General features: G+C 45.6%; 1 protein-coding gene across 5 annotated transcripts in view; it reads right to left on the bottom strand.

Annotated features, from left to right (window-relative positions):
• Window positions 1-15,472, bottom strand: part of TBC1D2 (TBC1 domain family member 2) — a 47,106-nt gene extending 31,634 nt beyond the window's left edge. Inside the window, exons 1-4 of one of the 5 annotated variants that reach the window (XM_045562622.1) lie at window positions 15,106-15,176; window positions 14,894-15,007; window positions 11,524-11,653; window positions 5,149-5,296 (exon numbers count right to left, since the gene is read on the bottom strand). In XM_045562622.1, coding sequence (XP_045418578.1) covers window positions 5,149-5,296; window positions 11,524-11,653; window positions 14,894-14,905 — 290 coding nt within the window. In that variant the 5' untranslated portion in view covers window positions 14,906-15,007; window positions 15,106-15,176. Of the gene's footprint in view, window positions 1-5,148; window positions 5,297-11,523; window positions 11,654-14,893 lie in introns of those variants that run through there. The other 4 variants (XM_045562621.1, XM_045562619.1, XM_045562623.1 and 1 more) reach the window with 4 other exon arrangements.
• Window positions 15,473-22,882: the final 7,410 nt, after the last annotated feature.

Below are 22,882 nucleotides of genomic sequence, written 5' to 3'. Positions count from 1 at the left end.
CAAAGTTCTTTATGTAGTCTAGATATAAATCCCTTATCAGAGAGATGACTTGCAAATATTTTTCCTATTCTGTGGGTTGTTTTTTCACTTTCTTGGTAGTATCCTTTGAAGCACAAAAGATATAAATTTTGATAAAGTCCAGTGTATCTATTTTTTCTTTGATTGCTTATGATTTTGGTGTCATATTTAAGAAATCACTGCCTAATCCAGGTCACGAAGAGTTATGCCTATGTTTTCTCCTGCGAGTTTTATATTTAGGTATTTTATATAATTTGAATTAATCTTTGAGTATAGGTGTGAAGAAGGGATCCAACTTCATTCTTAGGGTGTGAATATCTAGTTGTTTCGGGACCATTTGTTGAGAAGACTCTTCTTTCCCCCATTAAGGTCTTGGCAACCTTTTTGAAAATCAACTGACATAGATGTTTTATTTCTGAACTCTCAATTCTATTACGCTGATCTATATATATCTATCCTTATAGCAGCACCACGGTGTCTTGATTACCGTAGCTTTGTAGTAAGTTTTGATATTGGGAAGAGTGACTCTTCAAACTTTTTCTTGGTGTTCTGGGTTTCTTGGATTTCCAGGGTTTTGAATTACAGGATCAACTTGTTAATTTCTGCAAAGAAGCCACTAGAATTTTGATGGGGATTGTATTGAATCTGTAGATCAATTTGAGAAATATTGTCATATTAACAATATTAAGTCTTCTGATCCAAAAATATGAGATATCTTTCCAGTTATTTAGGTTTTGTTTTTCCAACAATATTTGGAGTTTTCAGAGTATACGTTTTACGTTACTTTTGTCAAATCTATTCCTAAATATTTTATTCTTTTTGTGATATTGTGAATGGAATTGTTTTCTTAATTTCATTTTTGAATTGTTCATTACAGTGTACAAAATTACAATTGATATTTTTATATTGATCTTGTATCCTGCAACATTTATTTGTTTGTTTATTTATTTATTTAGAGACAGAGTCTCGCTCTGTCATCCCAGGTAGAGTGCAGTGGTGTCATCATAGCTCACTGCAACCTCAAACTCCTGGTCTGAAGCAATCCTCCTGGTTCAGGATCCCTAGTAGCTGGAACTACAGGTGCATGAAACAATACCCTGCTAATTTTTCTATTTTTAGTAGAGACGAGGTCTCGCTCTTGCTCAGGCTGGTCTTGAACTCCTGACAAGCGATCCTTCCGCCTCGGCCTCCCAGAGTGCTAGGATTACAAAGCATGAGCCACTGAGCCTGGCCTCCTGCAACCTTGCTGAACTAATTTCTCAGTTTTAATAGTTTTTCTTTAGGATTTTCTATATACAAAATGTCAACTGCAAATAAAGAGAATTTTGCTTTTTTTCCTTTCCAATTTGGATGGCTTAATTTCATTTTCTTACGTTAATGGCCTGGCTAGCGCCTCCAGAGCAATTTTTAATAAAAGTGGCCAGAGTGGACATCCTTGTCTTATCCCTGATCTTAGGAGGGAAACATTAAGTCTTTTGCCATTAAATATGTTAGCTTTGGGTTTTTCATCAATGCCCTTTACCAGGTTGGGGAAGTTCTCTTCCAGTGCTAGTTTGTTGAGAGATTTTTATCATGAAGGGGTATTTGAATTTTGTCAAAAGCCTTTTCGGAGTCTATTGAAATGATCATGTGGTTTTCACCTTTATCCTATTAATATAGTGTGTTACATAAATTAATTTTCAGATGTGAAACCAACCATGCATTGCTGGAATAAATCCCACTTTGTTATGGTGTATAATCCGTTTTGTGATAATATGCTGCTGAATTCCATTTGCTAGTATTTTGTTGATTTTTGTATCTGTCTTCATAAGGGATACTGATCTGTAGCTTTCTTGCGATGTCTTTGCTTGGTTTTGGTATCAGAATAACATTAGCCTTATAGAATGAGTTGGGATGTGTTCCCTCTTCTTCTATTTTTTGGAAGAATTTGTGAAGAATTGGTATTAATTCTTGAAATATTTGGTAGAATTTATCAGTGAAGTCACCTGGTACTGAGTTTCTCTTTGTGGGGTAGTTTTTTGATTACTAATTCAATCTCTTTACTACTTAGTAGTCTATTCAGATTTTCTATTTCTTCCTGAATGTATTTCCACAGTTTGTCTTTCTAGGAATTTATCCATTTTCCTCTAAGTTATCAAATTTGTTTGCATTTAGTTGTGCCTAGTATTCCCTTATAATACTTTTTATTTCTGTAAGGGTGGTAGGAACGCCCTCTTTTTTGTTTCTGATTTTAGTAATTTAAGTCTTCTGTTTTTCCTTGCTCTGTCCAGCTAAAGGTTTGTCAATTTCAAAGAATCACCATTTGATCTGAAGCTTAGTTTTAAAACAAGATCCAGTTTTTTGGTACAGGTGGGTCGAGAATACGAAAAGAATGAGACTGAACTTTCACGGATACCATCATTGACGGATGGAAGGAAAAATTCATCAGTTGAACTAAGAGCAGAGAAGAAATTAGAACTCAGCACTCCCAATACCCGACGTTTTGCTCAGCTATTACTGAGGTCCTATCATAAGGAGCTTCTGACTCCTTGGGCCAGTCACTTTCGCTTCCTTGTTCTTACTCTCCCCATCTGAACATAAAAGTACAGTCACACTGAAAAGAATGATGATGATCATCACGGGTGATATTATTTACTGAGCATCCCTTTGTGCTGGGTCCTGTGCTGGGCCCTGCCATACGGATTTCACAAAGCACAAGCCACATGAGTTGGAGAGAGACCCAGGGCCACATTCCTATAGCCAGAGGCACTGGCTGGGTGGGGTGACTGTCACTGCTGCCCACACTTTGCCTTGCCCAGGAAATGCAGTCTCCCCAGCACATCCCAGGGCTCATAAGCAGTCATCCTTGGGGTGCAGGAGGGCACAGAAACCCCAACTTTAGGGCAGCAAAGGGCCTTCTAAGCCCTAGCACACATCTCTGGGGATTGGGAGCTCACTACCTTCTGAAATAGTGCAGGTGGTCCCCACGCAGCCAAATCACTGTGCTTGGAGGAGGCATCTCTGTTTCACAAATTTGTCAAGTTTGCTTGGAGCAGTTCATAGACCATTTTCTGTTTAGGTTTAACTCCAAGACTGAAAGACCTGCCAAGCACGGGGGTGGTGGTCACAAAGCCTTGTTCTGGAAAGATAACCTGGGGCAAGCCAGTTCTCCTCCCCGAGCCTCAGTTTCCTCAGCAATGGGGATGATGAACATATCCACAACAAACACTGGCTGGGCCCCTCCACAGGCCAAGTTCTAAGCTAAACACTATAACACATTTTACTTATTTAATCCTCACAACAGCCCAATGAAGTAAGTATTATTATTACCCTCATTGGACAAGAGGAGAACTGAGATTCAGAGAGGATGAGTAACCAAACCCACAGAGGAGTAGGTGGTGGGGCTGAGTGTCAGCCCTGGACAACTCCAAGGTTTGGGAACCTAACCATGTCATGACGCCACTTCACGATTTGTCCAGACAACTCAACGAGAGCTTAAAGTACCTAGCACAGTGCTCAGGAAGCTCCCTGTTCCCGTCCCCTGAGTATGACCGGGGCTCATGGCAGCACCAACCTCAAGCTCCAAGACCAGCCAGGGCAAAGGGGTGAGGACACAGAGGCAGCCCTGATCTCACCAAGTTGTCTGGGGCTCTCAACGGCCCAAGGCATTTCTCTTGCAGTGTTGCCTCGAATTTTCTGAGTGCTCTCCCATGTGACAGGAGGGAAGTGACTGATTGATCTTCTGAAATTTCCTTCCTTTCCTGGTCTCTGCGTTTTCTCTGTTCCGCTTCTGCTGCTGTGGCCTCCATCAGGCACGAACTCAGCTTTGTCTTGGTGAGACTGCCCTGGGCACACACTGGCCGGATGGGTGGACTTTGCAGGCCTCCTCTCTGTCCCGGCATGCTCCCAAATGCACCCAGTTCCCCTCGGCTCTTCCAGAGGGACAGTCCTCTGGAGGGTACCCTCCTTGTCCACTCACCCTCAGTCACGCCCTGTAACCCTCAAGCTTCTCTCTCCAGCTCTGATCTCTCTCCTGGGCTCCAGGCCCCTCCACACAAATGCCTGTGGGGTAGCTCTGCCTCCCATCAGCAGGCCCCAAAGGACACGTATCATCTTTTCCCTAAAACCTGCTTCTCTCCTGGGAAGGGCATCACCACCCTCCTGGTCACCCAAACAAATTCAAACACTGAAGCTGGCAGAGGGAAATTCTGTGCCTGAGTCATACAGAGCGAGGGGTCCCCAAACCAAGTCCAGTGAGCAATCTGTTCTGCCTTCTAAGAGATCCCAGTTTGTCTGAAGGTCACATAGAAAATAGTGCCCAAACAGGATCAGTATTGGATATAGTTTGACTTCCTGAAAGTTTCCATTCCTTCAACCCCAGCAAAAGCAGCAGCAGCAGCAGCTAATATTTATTACGCGCTTAAGATTGCCAAGCACAGTTCTAAAGCAATTTGCATGCATTCGCCCATTTAACCCACACGCTAAACTTACAAGGCGAGCACCACTCTATCTACATTTACTAATGAGGTAGGTAAAGCACAGAGAAACCAAACACCTTGGCAAGGCACACCCCATGGAGTGTGATGGAGCCAGGATCCAAACCCAGGCAGTTTGGTTCCAACACCCAGGCTATACTGCTGCCTTCTTATGAACTATTTAAAACGAAGTCTGACAATAGAAAAGTATATGTATGATGCATTATTAAATGAAAAAAGTAGTTCAGATACGATTGACTGCACATGTTAAAAGTGAATCATTTGATGAATCTGACATGGGTAGATATTTGTGAAGCCATCACTACATTACATGCAATATAATCTCAATTATGCATGTACGTATATATAAAATATAGAGAAAAGAGATATACCAAATGCTAAGAATGTTTATCTGGGTGATAGGATTATGGGTAATTTACAATTCATATCCACAAATTAACATTTTTCCAGATTTTCTGATTTCCTACAATGAACATATACTACTTCTCCAACCAGAACAACAAATGTAATATTTTAAAGTGATGATGTGATTAATTGGAAATAAAGCCCTGAACCCTCTTCCCTGGCCCGCTCCCTGCAGGGGAATCGCACCAGGTCAAGCCCTGCAGAAGGGCTGCTTGCAGCCTGGCCAGCCCCCGGCCCCACTGGCACTTACTGTATTTCAGTTCCCAGGTGCTTGAGGGAAATGTTCTGAAGGGCCAAGGGCATGGCAGGGACCGGCTGCAAGGCAGCTGCCGTGCCCACGAGCCCAGTGGGCGTTTTCACAGGGCACAGGAACTCCTCCAGCTCCGCCTCCTCTTGCCCTGGGGAACAAAGGAAAGGGAAATCAATCCAGCTGGGTCACTGCACTTGGAAAGACTGGACAGGTGGGACACTACGGGCACAGCCCTGATGGGGAACAGGCAGGAGCTGGGGAGCCGCACGGGCAAGCAAGCCTTCTTTGTAGGTTAACAGCAGCAAAAGAAGCTGCTCACCGAATGTTCTGCAGCTGGGAAAATGATGCATTTTGCTGGTACAGCCCTCCCAGAAGCCCCTTAAAAATATGCAGACCTGCAGATAAGCTACATCTGAGAATCCATCCTAAAGACGTTAGGAATGCAGAAAAACTTTATGTGCCAAGAGGTTCATCCTGGCATTGTTTACAATAGCCTCCAATTGGAACTAACTATAAAGATCTAAATACCTGGGAATAGGTTAAGTAAATCATGATGCCTTCGTATAATCGAATATTATTCAACCATTTAAAACAATGTTAATGAAGAATGCTTAAGAACATAGGGAACACGCATGCAACAGAATATTAAGAATATTAAATGGAAAAAGCTAGATAAAAAATTGGGTTTATAGTATGATCTCAATTGTACAGAAAAAGTTTCAAAGAAATATACCCCAAAATCTACATAGCAATCAGAGCTTCATGATGGTATTTGAAGCGAGCAGGCTACTCTCATTATATTTTACTGGTTTTCCAAATTTCCTACAGTAAGAAGGTTACTTTATAAACAAAAAAAAAACATATATATATTCATCAAAAATAGATGGTTATAAAGAGACTTTAAAACACAGGGAAATGTTAGGGTTACACTACTGAGTGTCAAAAAGCAAAGTAGAGCCAGGTGTGGTGGTGTGCACCTGTAGTTCCAGCTACTCGGGAGGCTGAGGTGGGAGGATCGCTTGAGCCCAGGGGTTCAAGACCAGCCTGGGCAACATAGCAAGATCCCCCTCTAAAAAAAAATAGCAAAGTAGGATGTTTGATATTACATGATCCAAAATGTTTAAATAAAAGGGGGGCAGAAGGTCACAGCATAATGTTAACACTGGCTGCCTCTCGGTTATAGGATTATAGGTACTTTTTCTTTTTTCTGTTTTCCAAACTTTCTGCTTAAACAATGATTCTTCTACAGTGAGTGACTTCAAAATGTTTAATTTAATGTTAAGGAAAGTCTCAAGGAAATATTAATTGAAGTATAAGAGAGAGAGGAGGTGAAATATTTAGAAATTAATTTCGAGGGTTATCAAAACTGGAAAAGAACCAGGACTACTTATGGGATGGGATGATCTTGCTTAGGCAGCTCCTAAGACCTAGGAGGGCAGCAGACACTTTTCATTTGGAGCCCTCTTCCCGAGAGGTTGAAAAATTTAGGGGTAGAGGAAATTTGTTTTTGCACTATATCTGCAAAAAGAGTGTGGGTACAAAAATATTAAATATAATGGTGAGGCCAAGTGTTCAACCTACTTAAGAAAACAAACTTCGCAATAATCGAAAGAAACAACAACAGACAATACATTCGTTAATTCCTAATAGGCTCTGTTGGACCTGGCAGGCTGGCCAGCACTCCCAACACTACTCACAAACCATGCTTTTGAGATCCTCCCTTCAGTTCATCCTCTCCCCAAAGACAGACTGCTTGTCTAACCTAAGGCTTCCAGGTGGGGCTGGAGAAAGTGAGATGAATCAAAGGGAAGCTCACAGCCTAGGGAGCAGGGGAGGGGAAGAGTGTACATCTTGGGAACACCAGGTGGGCAGGAGCTGGGGAGCAGTTCCGGGAGGTGGAGACAGAATCCTTCCAACTCTGGCCAGGGAAGACTTCCTGGAAGGGGGAAGCACTGCAGCTGGGCCTTGAGGACTGGAGTTGATTTGGATTTGCAGGAGGAATGAGGAAGGATCTTTCTGTGCAAAGTGTAGGTACAGGCAATAGCAAGGGGTTCCACACCCAGAGCTCAGTGTGTGGGGAGGACCCCAGGGGAGATGGGACCAGGAAGGCCGAATGGAAAGGGGTGTGGCTAAGAGGCTGGATCTCATCTGGCTGGAAACCAGAGTCCCTGGGGGTTTGAGCAGAGGAGGCTGAAGTACTGAACCTGGCTTTGGTCAGAAGATTTGAAACCCAGCCCTGTTTCTGCGAGGATGGTGCTGTGACCTGGTTAGAAATAACCTTTTTTTTTTTTTAAAAAAAAAAACAAGGCTACTCTCCATCCTGTCTCCTTTGGAGTTAAAGTATACGAAAATGTTTAGAAAGCCATAAGGCCCCATACTGTGGACATCTTTCAAAGTAGTCTTTATATATAGACTTTGAATTGATTCAAAATAAGATCATCTTGTTTATCAATCTTTTTTTTTTGAGACAGAGTCTTGTTCTGTTGTCCGGGCTAGAGTGCCACATGGGGTCAGCCTAGCTCACAGCAACCTCCAACTCCTGGGCTCAAGCGATCCTCCTGCCTCAGCCTCCTGAGTAACTGGGACTACAGGTGCGCACCACCATGTCCCCCTAATTTTTTATTTCTATTTTTAGTTGCCTGGCTAATTTTTCCTATTTTTAGTAGAGATGGGGTCTCACTTTTGCTCAGGCTGGTCTTGAACTCCTGCCTTGGTCTCCCAGAGTACTAGGATTACAGGCATGAGCCACCACGTCTGGCCTTGTTTATCAATATTTTAACCACCTTTATTCTCCCTCATTCAGAGCAAAAAAAAAAAAAAATTTTACAGATTTTCTAAGATCTTAATACCTTAGTAAGTACCCCCCTACCTACCATTATCTGTTTTCCTATAACCACCACTTGGGCCCTAGATCTGCTCTGAGATCACAGAGAACTAAGTCTTGGGGGTTAAGTGTTATCTCTGATTGGTTTCGCCAATGAAGAAACAGTAGCTCAGAGAGGGTAAGTTTCATGGCCAAGGTCAAAGTCAGCAGGTGGCACGGTTATAGACTCAAATGCAGTTCCTCACTTTTGCTTTTATTACTAAACAACGTGGCTTATCAGAGCAGCCTTTCTGACAAGCAGACCATTCCAGGACAGGAGGAGCTGTCCAGCAAGCCACCAGGCCCCAGTGCAAAGGGCTGTCCAAGGATGGGCAGCACACGATGGCAATGTCACAGCAGAGATTAGCATTTTCCACAGGAAACAGAGTTGATGACCCAAGGCTGTGGTCTGGGGCCTTTGGGTCCCTCTCTAGCCTGGATAAATGCCCTCCATGAGGCGACCACACAAAGAATTTTCAGTGGCATTTATCTGCAGTTCTCCCTGCCTGAGCCCTAGGGGCTGCCCCATCACCAGTGGGAAGAAGTCACTGCCTAGACAAAAAACGGCCTGGCCCAGGAAGTCACTGCTTCCCGGGAGGGCCCTGGACAGACGGCTGGCTGTCCCTCAGCTTTGGAAGGGAGGTGTGAGTCTGCAGACTAGGGTTTGAATTTTAACACTGACATTTTCTCACCATGTGACTTTGGACAGGTCCCTTGGACAGGACTTCTGCAAGCCTCAGTTTCCTGTTCTATAAAATGTGAATAACACTAACTACCTCATAAGATTGTTGTGAGGATTAGACAACATGAAGCATGTAACATGTTAGAGCAGCACTGATAAATAGTATGCAAGTTTTGGTGATGATATACATTTATAAAAGTCCTTTGTAAACTCTAGCCTACTTTGGCAACATGTTATTCTTCTTATTATAAATCTGTTGGTTTCTCTTTGATCTTTCTTGGCTCTGTAGAAACAAACCACTATTTATGTAAAGCATCAAACAAAGTTGTAAATGCTTAAAAACTGAAGAGCATGTGCCTTACAGATTGCTCAAGGGCAGTGACAAGACACTTTTTACCAGATGGAGTCTCTGTGACTCAAAGTCAGACATGGGTCAGGAGGTTTTCACCATCCTGGGAACAGGCCTCTGCTTCCCCAGGAAGGGTGGTGGCTGGACAGTGGGGCAGCTTGCCCCAGACAGCTAATCCAGGGCTTGCTGGCTCACTCAAGATTCCAGAAATATCTTTCTGGGTGCTCTGGGGAAGGTTTTGCCCAGGCCCTTCATCCAGGAGGGTATAGACTTGCTGTGGGGTGAGGAAAGGCTTCACGAGGAGAAGCCCACATCCCTGCTTCTGCAGTCGCACGGCAGCGTCCTCCTCGGGAGACTGGCACCTGGTTGTCCCGGCAACTAGCAGGGGTTAGCCCAGCAAGGCCTGCTGCGTGTGCGGAAGCGAAGCCACAGAATTAAAGAACCTGGAACAGGTTCACCACAACGGAAGAGCCCGTGGGATCCCAGAGCCACGCTTTGACAATCTGCTTCTTCAAATTCCAGTTCCAGACACCCAAGAATTCTGTTATCGGGAGGGTTTCCTCTCGCTTCTAGTCTGAGGCTGACCTTTGGCAATTCTGTCAACTCGGCTGTAATTTTCGGCACAGCCAGGGTTGTGTGGCTCCCTGGCAAACAGGGAGTGGGGGCTGGAGTAGAAGTGCAGAAGCAAAGAAACCCTCCAAAAGAAACCCCAAAGAAACCACTGATGATGGTTGTTAACAATCCAAGGAGCAGTTACTGTAACAGTAACTGCATATATATGTGTACATGTACTATTATGACAGTAATAGCACCCACACTTATGTACACACATACAGAGTGATTAGTAGGCAACCACCTGTATTGAGCACTCACTACGTGTGTGACATTATGCTAAGGGCTTTACATTTCTTTCCTCATTTAATTATAAAGTTCAATGTATTTGCTCATGCATTCACTCCACAAATAGCCAATGTGCCAGGCAGGGCACCAAGGACTGGGGGCAACAGGTGACAAAGAAATGGTCTGCATCCTTAAGAGCTAGTGGCCAGAGACTGACAAGGACAGGGATGATTAGAACACTATGTGACAGGCCTCCTTAGAAATGTTTGAAGAAAGTGTTGAGCGCCCACAGAGAGTCTGGTGGGCAAAGTCCAAGAAGGCTTCCAGGGGGAGGGTGGCAAGAGGAGGCGGCAACAGAGCTGGGCCCATGAGAATAAGCGGGAATTTGCCAGGCAAAGGAGAGAGCGTGCAGAGGCTCACCTGCTGCTGCTGAAGCACCAAGCCCAAGGCAGGCACTGAGGGAGAGGCAGAGGTGAGGTCACGAGGGACGAGCATGAGCACTCCATGCAGGAGCTGGGTGGTGGACCAGCTCTAGAGGGGGTGATGGGCTCACGTTTTCCTTTTAGAAAGCTCACTTGGGGTGTGGGGAGGGACGGGTGCAGGTGCAGGCCTGGAGAGGAAGCTGCTGTAATTTTTGAACTGAGTGATGAGGTCTGACCCAGGCAATGGTAGTGAGAAATGCCTGGGTCCAATGTGTGGGTCAGAGAGCAAAAATGGTCAGCATGGTGCCTGAATGGACTCGCTGGCCGAGACTGAGAAAGGGTGGAGGATGGTACGTGGGGAGCCATCTACCAAGGGACAGGACACTGGGGAAGGAGAAAGGTTAAGGCCGATGCACTCAGTTTTGGACATGCAAAGAAAGCATCCAGGTACAGAGGTCCAGGAGGCGCTTGGTGACAACTCCTGTCCTTGCCTATTCAGCCTCAACTGAGGATGAGGCACTTTAGACACTCTGTAGCCTTGTGCTGGGACCCGGTTTTCCGTGTTCTTGCAGGGGCAGCTGTGAGGTGGTCTATCTCAAGTCTAAAACCTGCCAATCATGTTCCTGGCTGCAGCGTGCCGGTGGGAGGATGTGATCTCCCGAGCTCATCCATGCTGGGATGTTCTAAGATTCGGGATCAAGAACCTTCATTTGTAAGCCATGAGGGTGCAAAGGAATCTGTCTTATGAGAATACCAGGTATAAAATCACTGATCTACCCAACTCTCGGTACAAAAGCATTTGCATAAGCAGCAAGCATGACACCGCATTTTCTCATTAACCCTCCTCATGGAAATTCTGTGAAAGTTTCATTTCTTGAGACCTTCCCATAATAGCTGTCACAATAGCAGCTAACATTTATTGGGCCCTGACCATAGGTAGGCATTGTTCTAACCATTTTAGGTGTATGGATTCATTTAATCCTATAAAAACCCTATGAAGGTTACAGGGAAGGAAACTAAAGCTCAGAAAGGTTAAAAAACTTGCCTAAATCACACAGAATTAGGATTTGAGCCCAGGCAGTCTGGCCTCCAAGCCCAAATTCTTGCCCTAACTAATCCTGAGCCACATCCCTGGCTCCTCCAGCTTACTCAACAGGAAGGTAAAGGCACAATCACCAGAGCCCTGGGTGTGTGGGCAGGAGGCCAGCCCATTGGGTACCTAGCTCGAGGTGCAGGTCGGGCCCATTCCCAGCCAGGGCGGCTTCAGGTGCAGGCGGGCTGTTGTGGAACTCCCAGCGCTTCATCTGCAGCTGCTGCAGCCAGTACAGCATCACTTGCTTGGTGGCGGCCTGAGAAGCACAAGGATTAGTTGGCAAGGCCCTGTGCCCGCAGGGTGGCACTGGGTGTGGGACAGGAACTCTCTCTTTCCCAGAAAAAAAAAAATGGTCACTGTGAGTAGGTATTCACCTCCAAAACACCACATGCTTCTAGGCCACAGAAGATAATCAGGGTCAGTTCTCCCACTTAGAGGTAGGTTCCTTAACTGCTCTGGGCCTCAGTTGCCTCATCTGTACTACAGTGACAATGACACACATTTCCTAGGGCAGGTATGAGGATGAAATGCGATAAGGAAAGTAAAGTGTCCCGCACAGTACGTGACACACAGTGGGTACGCAAAATGTGCTCACTGGATAGGGGAACTTGGAGGTGCAGTGAGAGGGGGGAGAACTTTGGAATTCTAATTTGGGTGGGGTCCTGGTACGATCACTGTCTCCCTCTGTGACACCCCCAAGTCTTTGCTACCTTTTAGTGGACTGGAGGTGATCCCTTCTGCTTTGGGAAAGCACTGAATCATGGATATGAATGAGGACTGGACAGCCACATGCTGTGACAACATGGTGGCTCTAGCACACCAAATAAGTTAATGGTAAATGCTGGTCATCAGTCTCCCAGCACTGGATGGTCCAAACACCCACTTTCACACCCATTAACTCCCTGGCTCCTCTAGGACCAGGGCAAGGCAGGACTGATCAGTGCTTTCCACAAATGAAGAAACGAAGGCCCTGAAGCTGCCCTGGCTTGTGGTGGTAGAGCTGGTCCCAGAACCCAGTGCCCCACTTTTACACCACAGAACTCTGCTGGGATTTATGGCCAGATTTGTGGCTTCCATAAAGGAGGCCTGAGATCAGCTGAGGTGGGCTGCAGAAGACAGGTGGCTTGCTGGGGTTGGATGGGGAGCCCCACAGACCTGCCCACAATCAAGGCTGAGAAAGAATAGCAGCAGGCTAGTGGCAACTGGGGCAAGCTCCGCCTCTCAGTGGTCCACAAGGGTGTACTAGGCGGGGAGGCTTCATGAGAAAGACCCTCAGCCTGTCGTGCAGGTATCCACGAGACAAAATGATGTCCACCAGTCTTCTCTTTCTGTGCACTTGCCCTGAGAGACCTCAACCCCTTCCAGGGCTTCACCATGACCTTAATGCTGATGAGCTCCAGCCAAACCCAAATATCCCATTGTATTAATTCATATGATAAGTGGACATTGAGCCCCTATTACATGCGTCAGGGACTGTGCTAGGTGCTAGAGATACAGGACTGAGCCAAGACACATGGTCCCTGTCCTCCTGCAGGGTCCATGTACCTAGATGTCCCATGGGCTCCTCATCCTGAGTTCCCTTCTGTCAGTGAGTAACCAGGCAGTCAGCCAGTTACTCCAGCCACCCTGATGTCCTCCCACATTCTACTTCCCTACGACCCTGAGCCACCTCCACTGTCTCCCTCCCCACGGCCACAGCTCTAGCTCAGCCATCACCCTCTCCCGATCACCTCCTGATGGGCTCCCTAACTACCAGCCTTGCCTTCCCCTAACTTGTTCTCTACCCAATAGCCAAGCTGAGCTTCCTAAACATTCTAATCTCACGGTACTTCCTTGCTTAAAGCTCTGTGACAATTTCCCGCAGCCTATAGGACAAAGTCCAAGCTGTCAGCCTAACTCATAAATGCCTCACCCCTGGGCCTCTGCTCTCCAACTCCATCCTTCCAGCCCCTCTGCATCCCCAGCTCCTCTGAGTTCCTGGACACTCAGGGGTGGATCATGTTTTCCTATCTTTGCCCGTGGGGCTCCTGGAATACCTTTCTTTTCCTTGTCTGTTCGTCACACACCTATTTCTTCTTTCAAGCCTCAGGTGTCGGTCCTTCCTCCATGATGCCTTTCAGGCTAGCCCTTCCACTCAGTGGAAATGACCCCTCCTGTCACCACACTTTTCTCGTACAGACTTATCACAGGGTCTCTATAGAACGTTTTACAGTGCATGCCAGTTTGCCTGTCAGTCTCTCACCAGAACCAGGGGGCAGGGCTGATCTGGCGCCACACCCCAGAGCCTAGAATAGACCCAGGCCCATGCACAGAATGGCGGAAGAGTAAAGACCATGTACACGGGCCCTGAATACAGCACTCAGCCTGTGGAAGAGACCCAGGAACCACATGACCTCTAAAATGCCTCCCCTGGCCTGGAATTCCTGGTTTACAAGATTTTAACCAGGTTCCCCAGCCTGGTCACCAGCTAAGCCCCATCAGTAAAGGAGAACTGAACCTGTGGGCATTCATGCATACCCAGTTAGCTGGAGGTGGGGGGACTATCTCTTGGCACACTCTTCTCTGATGCCCACAAAACTCTTAGCCTAGGTATGTCTTTCCAATTAAATTACAGGACACCTTGTCTTGACATGAGCATTCTGACTTTGGTTCCGTCATCCTATGTATGCACGTGTGTTTATTCAACATTTATTAAGTACCCACTAGGTGCCAGACTCTTCCCTAGGCTGAGATTAATTCAACAATTTGCAGGTGCCTGTGATGTGCCAGATGCTTACAATCTACCTAGGTTCTGAGTGGTTAAGTAACTCACCTGGGGTCACACAGCTATTAAGTAGCAAGTGTACAATTTGAATCCAAGCCTGTCTGATTTCAAAATATGTGGCTTTTCCACTATTTGAGGCTTTCTCAGTTAAACACGATGATAAAACGAAATTTACCTATTGCTGCTGACAGAAAAAAACAGGTTTAGACATGTCTAGATGAACAATCTAGGCTGATCAGTGAAACCTAAGTGTTTATCTTCCTAATCCCTGCCAAAGTCTCAGCATTCACTCCCCTTGGCCAAAATGCTAAGAAAAGTGAATCAGATTCCTGGCCTTGAGAGAGGATTGCAAAGACTGTATTTGACTACACTTCAGTCCCAAGAAAGCTAAGGTAACTGTATTGTTAGGCACACCCCGAAGTAAAGTTTTGAAACAGCACCGAGAAGTAGAAAGATTCCAAGTGTGGACTACACCACTCTCTAGATGCTTGACCTCAGGCCAGTCACTTTATGTCTCTATGACTCAGTTTCTTGACTCCTAATATGGGTCCATCATGCCTGCCTTGTGGGAACCCAATGAGGAAATGGGTGTGAATGCGCTTTGGAAAGCACAAAGTTCTGGGAACAATCCGGTGATCACTGTTCCAGTCAATTTACTGTGACCGCAGACCCGCGCCCAGCCGTGCCCCGGGAACTCATCCAGGCTGGAAAGGAGAAAACCCTTCCATTTACCTTCAGGGTCATAACCCGGCTGGGAGTGTTGATTTCGAAAGTCCCCTCTTCAGCGTCAGCCTTGCAGTCAAAGATCGCACTGGAGAGGTCGATGCTGCCCAAAGGATTAGCATCCTGCGCGGTCCGCGAATAATACAGATGACATTTCCTCTCGTCGTAGAAGAACCAGCGGGATTTCCAGCCCCGGATGGGCCCTTTGCCGCCAAACTTACTTAAATACCCGCAGAGTTTCTTTGGGGCCGTCTGCAGGGGCCGGGCGCAGCCCTCCGACTCCTCGGGAGGCAGCTCCTCGGGGCCCCTCGCAGAACCCGCGGGCTCTGCGGCCCCGGGGGCGGACGAGCCAGACTCCGGGGCGCCCTCCATCGCTGCTAGCCGGCGACCGCGGAGGGACAAGGGGACCGCGGAGGGACAACGAACGGGTCCACGGAGAAACAAGGGTTCGGCAGGACACCAGGGAGAAACGTTGGAGACTCCGCAGGGACCTCCCAAGAGGGAGACACCTGGGCGGGGGCGGAGCCAGTGGAGGACCCGCCCCTGGGAGACGAAAGGGATGCGGCTGGCTGCCCGGCGTGCGCCTTAAAAACCTGAACCAGATTACGGGGGCTGGCCACGCCCCCGCCTACAGGCCACGCCCCAACAGCCGTCTATCCGCTCCTCCCAGCCCAGACTACTTCCGGCTTCCCCGCCCCGCCCCCCGGCCGCGCCAATCAGCCATCTTTAGTGAGGGTAGCTGGGGTGCCCGGCCTCAGGTTAAAGGCGTGGCAGCACTGGCCTAGGTTAACCGTGGGGAAAGACGCTTGTCGCTGGCTACACTGCCTTGGTAGCTCGCATAGTAACATACACAGAGGGTGCCTTCTTGCGCTTCGTGGGCCTCCCGCCTTTTTCCTGCAGGTGCGCAGGCCACTGTCGGACGGCGCATCACGCGGCCATTGGCTGAGAGGGACGCCGGGCTCGGGGGCCCCATTTCCGGCACCGCTCCGGGCACGCGGCTCCTGGGCGCTGCCCGCCCGCCTTTTCTGGGCGATGATTGGCACCGCAGCGGCTCTCAGCGGAGGGCCGTTTTTGTCCTTCGGGTGACAGCTGCGGCCTCCCCGCCCTCTGTCCTAGCTCCCCTTCGCCTCCCAGCAGCGCCGGTCGCGTTGCCTGGTGCCCAGGCCCGGCCGCTGCGCTGCGGAAACCCAGTGCCACTCCTGGGGCGTGGTTTGGCTCAGTACGATTTGTAAATAAATGCAAGTATGTAGGGTATGACTAACTCGCTCCATTTCTGCCTTATTTTACCTCTTCTCCTTACAGTTCTCCCTTTTCTTGTCTAAGGCGCATTCTTTACTACACGGTGGAGCCCATTTCCGTCCACCGCTCCAGGGGCTTCATTCCGTTTTTCTCCTGCCCCTGTGTTCAGCTCCTCTCGAGCTGCCGCCCCCCCGCCGTCCGTAACGAAGCCCTCGCGCCCCTCGGCCTCCGTGATGCCGGTGAGGAGGGCTCTGGAGTCCATTCGCAAAATTTTCAGATTCCGACTCTGCAATGTTGAGCAGTTTACTCAACCTAAGTCTGTTTTCTCATCTATGAAAATGGTACCAATAATAACACCTCTCCCCGCTGCCAGGCGGATTTAGGGTGACGCTAAGGAAATTTACGTTCCTTTGCAGGGGCCGGCGAAGTTGCAGTCCTCCAGGTGGGAAGGCTGCAAGCAGGGAGCGTTTCTCCTAAATGCTGGAAGAGAGCTCTTAAGTTGTTATGGTTTATTTTATGAACATTCATCGTTGTACCTAATTTTGATGCATAATTTTGTCATTTTTTTCCTCAGAAGGCCCTCAGCAATGTATAAATTCCAATCCCCACAAAACCTGGATCCACATCTGTCTAGAGTTGTGTTGATAATTAAACAAAATAGTATGTGTGACGCTCTTAGCACATAATGTGGGACTCAATAAATGTTAGCTGCAATTAAAGACAGATATAGTAGACCTCAAGGCAGAAAAACCATTAAGCCTCAAAGAGGACGGTAGATTATACAGGAGAGTTCACACCATTGAAAATTGGGAAATACTACAATTGTAATTTTAACACACCACTTTTAGCCATGTAAGCTTTGTTAGAAAATAACAAAAAATAAAGGTACAAAGATCAGAGTGCTATAATAAGGTTGACTTAAGTACTAAAGAATATCTAGTCTTTTTATATTATGTCCCATGTCAGAAAGAAAGTTTTGGTTTCAAAAAGCAGAATGTATGTAAGCAAGTACTTTGGCCACGATGCATGAAAATTTGAAAATAATACCAAAAAGTCAACCAAATAATCTAATCTCTTGGAAATAAAAACAAATTTCCTACATAACTGTTGGGTAAAAGAGGAACTAGAAGTTGCCATTATAAATTATTTGATGGGGGAGAGTGGAGGACAATAAAAAGTGTACATAGCAAAATTCAGTATTGAGTGATCAGTCACTGGAGTCATATGGACTCCAGTATTAGAATTCTAGCACCAATGATTATTAACTCTGTGACCTTGGGTAAGTTATTTGACTTCTCTGAGCTTTACTTTTTTCATCTGTAAAATGATGGTAATATTATATTATAATAATGTCTGCTTCATCGGCTTGAACTGCAGATTACATAACACTTATAGAGCACTTATACTACCTCCCACGTAGAAATCACTCGGTAAATGTTACCTATTATGGGATATAGCCAATGTTCTCAAAGGAAATTTATTATCTTTAAATTATTTATTTATTTATTCATTGATTTATTTTTGAAACAAAGTCTCGCTCTGTTGCCAGGGCTGGAGTGGGCTAGAGTGCAGTGGCGTCATTGTAGCTCACTACAACCTCAAATTCCTGGGCGTAAGCAATTCTCTCGACTCAGCCTCCAAAAGTACTAGGATTGATTACAGCCATGAGCCATGGTGCCAGGCCTAAATGCATGTTATTATTTAATGAGAAGATAAAAAGAAATGTTCAACAGAAATGTTATCAGGGAGGGGGAAGGGAACTCAAGAAAAGCAAGAGGAAGGAATTAAAGATAAAAATGGAAAAAAATGACTTGGATAACAGAAAATCCATACAATTTATAAATAAATTCAAGAGGAGATACTAGGAAAGACCCATGAAATGAATTTCTGGCAAATGCAGGGAAATAAAAATGTGGAAGGCACATGCAAACACGTTAGGACAAGGCCTCTGGCAAGCACTCGTACAGCTCTTTGCTGATGAGTTTGAAAATATTGGGCACTTGGCTCAGAAAATATAAACTACCAACATTGTCTTCCAAGTAATACCTTTATATGTTATATAACAAACCTGTATATATGATATAGTAACTGTAACTTAAATAAGTTGTGAAAAAACCACCTCAGAAAAGGTCCAATCCTGCCCTCAACCACCTTCACTATGAGGACTGGGGAAGGGGCAGAATGTATACGCCCCACCTGGGGCACTGGGTGTCAAGAAACCTGGCCATTGGAATTTCTATCTGTCAGTTACAACCTTTCCGGGCCTTGGCTTCTTCCTCTATAAAATAGGGATCATAATCCCTATTCAGGACATCCCACTGAATGTTTGTTGTTGAAGACCAAAAGGTAATGATGGCAAATTTTTGGTTTGGTGTCCTACATTCTCACTAACATCAACATGCTCAGGGTTGCTCTAGGGGAAAAAGAAATTGAAGAAAAAAATTTATGCTTTACGATTAGGGACATTAGTAGGGAATCCCTGTTGATCTAGATGCATCAGTTGTTGGAGATCCTAACGGATGCACTTCTGGTTATTACACCAAAAAATCGTCAACACCCCTCCCCGCCCTCTCTTCCTTCTGCAATGGTCGGGTTAGCTGCAAGTAAGAGGTTGTCAGAAAGCGACATCTTGTGGTCTTTGTGGGTCCTGCCCTCTGGCATACAGTACTTGGTTTTTCCACGTTCTTTTGTCAAGGCACAAAGCAACACTCCCTGCCCCACCCCCAACATAATGCAAACAGGCAGGTTACTAATTTGACACCTTAAAATCAATATATCTTAAATATTCCTTTAGCCCATTTATTTACTGAAAGCATGAGAAAATGATTGTCTACCAACAATATCATGTTATCTGCATTCAGTATAAGTTTATTACATGCACTAATAAAACATTATACTTCAAGTTATTTAGAGCTGCTTTTCCAGGTCAATTTTTTTCTTTTCTTACTACAGGATACTTTTACTTCTTTTATTAAGGAAGGAATAACTTACATGAATTGGTTATATAGTTTTATTGAAAATACATTTAAAAAATTTTAGACTTTCTGGTCAGCAAAACATCATGTGCTTCCTAACATATCTATTTTTGAAGAATATAATTTTTTTTTTTTTTTGAGACAGACTCTCGCTCTGTTGCCCAGGCTAGAGTGAGTGCCGTGGCATCAGCCTAGCTCACAGCAGCCTCAAACTCCTGAGCTTAAGCAATCCTCCTGCCTCAGCCTCCCGAGTAGCTGGGACTACAGGCATGCACCACCATGCCCGGCTAATCTTTTCTATATATATTTTTTAGTTGGCCAGATAATTTCTTTCTATTTTTAGTAGAGACGGGGTCTCGCTCTTGCTCAGGCTGGTCTTGAACTCCTGACATTGAGCCATCCACCCGCCTCGGCCTCCCAGAGTGCTAGGATTACAGGCGTGAGCCACCGCACCCAGCCAAGAATATCATTTTCTATTGATAATAAGCCCCCCAAGATTTGTGTTTGACACATATGATTTTCAAATACATGTTCTAAGGAAATTAGGTTGATTTAAACCCACAAGTCATTTGCAAGTGGGATTTCTCATTGGTAGTTCTTCCATAAATGTCAGTTTAGACAAACAGTGATTATTGGAAACCGGAGGACAGAGAAACAATGTTTATTTTTGCACGAATATCTCATAGTATAACATGGTAGCAGAGGCCAAAATGGGCTCCCCAAGCCACCTGGCAGGATCATTGTAAGGAGTGACTGCTCCATCCGTCAAATCTTGCTTGACTGAACATAATGGAAATTCGGTTCCACATGTCAAGCACAGCGCTTAGTGATAGAACCTTGAAAGAAATTACCTGACACTGCAGACATTGAACACTCCCCTATTTTATATTCCATTTCAAATTCTGAATGTCAAACAGATTCTGAAAAAGGAACTTTTGCTCTAGGGAAACTTCCTTTTAAAATTATTTTATCTCATAATGAATAAAAAAACACAGGGAATATTTTTAGTTTAATTTTCACAAATTTATAAGCCAGAGAAATGAAAAACTAGACTTCATGTTTCCTGTTCTTGGCATGCTTGGCAAGAAATGTAGCAAAATCTTTTAGTGGGTGGAGAAAGGAAATTCCCATGGGAAATTAGGTATCAAATCTGGCAGTATCTTCATGAATTTTCTACTGTCTCTGGAGTTAGATTGTCTGGATTTGAATTCCGGCTTCATCACTCACTAGATGTGAGACCTGGGACAAGTTACATAAGCTCTCTGTGCCTGAGTTTCTTCATCTGTATAAGTGAGCATCATTATGATACCTATCCCATGGTGTTGTTATGTGATTATGTGACATACACTGTGTCCAGTGCTTAAGCACAGTGTCTGTCCGATAGAAAGCATTTAATAAATGTTATCTACTACTAATATTATTATGAGTGCTAGGAATCATGTTTTCTTTGGGCAAGTAGGAAACCCCCACCATTCATTTGATCCAGTTCATTGTTCAAACCCTTGTTTTCATTCTAGGCTACCAGACAAGTCGATTTTTCTGTTTCTTGCTGGCTTCATTAAGTAACGGGAGGCTCTGAGAGTTTCCTAAATAGGAGTCCACTAGATAGCAATGTTCGTTCAACAAGGAATAATGTTCCTTTAAACATGTAAAATGGACTGCGCACAATCCTAGTACTATGGGAGGCTGAGGTAGGAGGATCACTTGAGGCCAAGAGTTGGAAACCAGCTTGAGCAAACATAATGAACCCCATCTCTACAAAAAAAAATAGAAAAAAAGTTAGCTGGGCGTAGTGGTGTGCGCCTGTAGTCCCAGTTACTTGGGAGGCTGAGGCAGCTACTTCTAACAAGGCCATTTCAGGAAGTGGTAAGAGGGTGCGCTCTCACGTCAGCCTGCTGTGTTCAAGTCCTGACTCACTCCACATCCCAGCTGTGTGACCCAGGACAGCACTCACCTGCTGTGCCCTAGTGCCTTCTGCTGCAAAAGGGTGATAATAATTGGTTCTGCTCCGGGGTCCCTGTGAGAGCTAAACGAGATTATGCCCATAAAGTACTTAGCCTAGCGCTTAATGGGCCTCTGCACTCAATCACAACTCCAATTTTGTGTGTAATCTGGTGGCCCCGGGATTGTCAATGGCTCATGAGAGCAAAAACAAAGGCGACCTTAATAGGGAAGCGATGTGTTAGAGCTGAGTGAAGACCAGGCGTGGCATGCTGAATAAATGAAGTTTTCACAGAAGTTTAAATAAAGAAAAGCAGTGTGCTAATTGAGTCATCACAGCAGGCTGGCTGCACGCACAGGAATGTGCCTGGAGCAGCCGGGGCTGTGCTGCATGGCGAGCTGCCGTTCACTTTTCAGCGAAACCTCATCTATCCCATTCCGTCAATGTTGTGAATATGATTTTTATTGGCTTCGTCATTTTGTTTTTATTTAATTTATAGATTTGTTTGGCTTTTAGATGAAAGCTCTAAGCATATTTTTATCTAGTTTGAACATATTTAGGTAACTTTTTTAATAAAAATAATATTTTAAGTCAACGCTGTGGTTTAAAATGTGTGCATGTGTTTTTCAAGTTGCTCTGCATCTTTTGCATCAAACTTTGGATAGAGGGAAAGCAAATGCATATTCTTTTTGCACAGAAACCCTAACTTCACATTAATCAGTGCTGGAACCGCTGTGGTGGGCAAGCGCAGTCGAGAACAGCCATGACCTTGGAGAGCGAAGACGGCCAAGCTAACAGCTCTTCAGCATCGCCAGAACCTCCGGGCTGGCGTCTTCTCCACCTTCATCCACTGCTCAAGCTTTGAGTGCAGAGTTTATTTTGTCATCCTGTTGACCACGGTGTTACTGGGCTTGTTTTCCAGTATTTCTACTATTGCATTCAGGATGTTTGAAATTTATGGCTCTATGGGATAACATGTTTCCTGTTGCGTACGTAACTTACATGTCAGTAAGGGTGACTCTGCCCTGTGAGATCCAGATGTGATTAATCCCAGCTTCCTAGACCTCCCACCCTTGGCTCTGGAAAAGGCCAGTGCCTCTGCTATGTTTCTGGGAATTTCTGGGGAGCTTATACGCTCCTGGCCACCTCTTGCTCCAAGTTCCTGCTTGTGCAGAGAGCAGAGAGCATATTTCCCGTCTGCATCTTGTGGTTGTTTCTTCTTTTACCCTCACTCTGGCTTCCACCCGAACACAGACTTTGCCCTTTTCCTTCGTTTCCACCAAAACCCACAAGGCTTTTAGTAGTATAGTAAATGTTACCAAAGGTTTAGGGACATTTTGCAGGACCAGGTGAAATGCAGGGAAGGGAGAGGTTTTATTTTATAACAAATAACTTAAAATCAAATGGTTGACATACCTATTCTTAGAAGTCTTTTAGCCACACCGACCTGTTACTGGACTTTCACCCCCTCCTCTCCCATCTTTCTCTCTTTCTAGCCTCAGATTTCTAGTCCTTCCTTACAGAACTGTTCTGCTGTCTCTTTTAGCCCTGTCTTCAGAATCTCACCTTGCCCCTCACACAGCATGTCAAGACGCTTTCCTTGATGGTGTTCTTCCTAAGAAGCATTCTGTTATTGAGAGGTTAGATGGTTGTTGACTGCCCCACTGCCCTGACTGAAGCTGTCCACTTGACATTCCTCCTGTCTGGCTGTAGCACAAGTATTAGCTCAGGGTTTACAAAGCACTTTCACCTACATGAGCCCCTTTGGCCATCACAGCAGCCCCAGGTGAGGTCTCATGCCCATTTTACAGATGTGGGACCAGGAGCTCAGAGAGGTTGAGT

Source organism: Lemur catta, chromosome 10 (genome assembly GCF_020740605.2).
Source record: "Lemur catta isolate mLemCat1 chromosome 10, mLemCat1.pri, whole genome shotgun sequence".
Taxonomy (NCBI): Eukaryota; Metazoa; Chordata; class Mammalia; order Primates; family Lemuridae; genus Lemur; species Lemur catta.
Note: the sequence above shows the minus strand (reverse complement) of the source record. Positions and strands in the feature narration are given on the sequence as shown.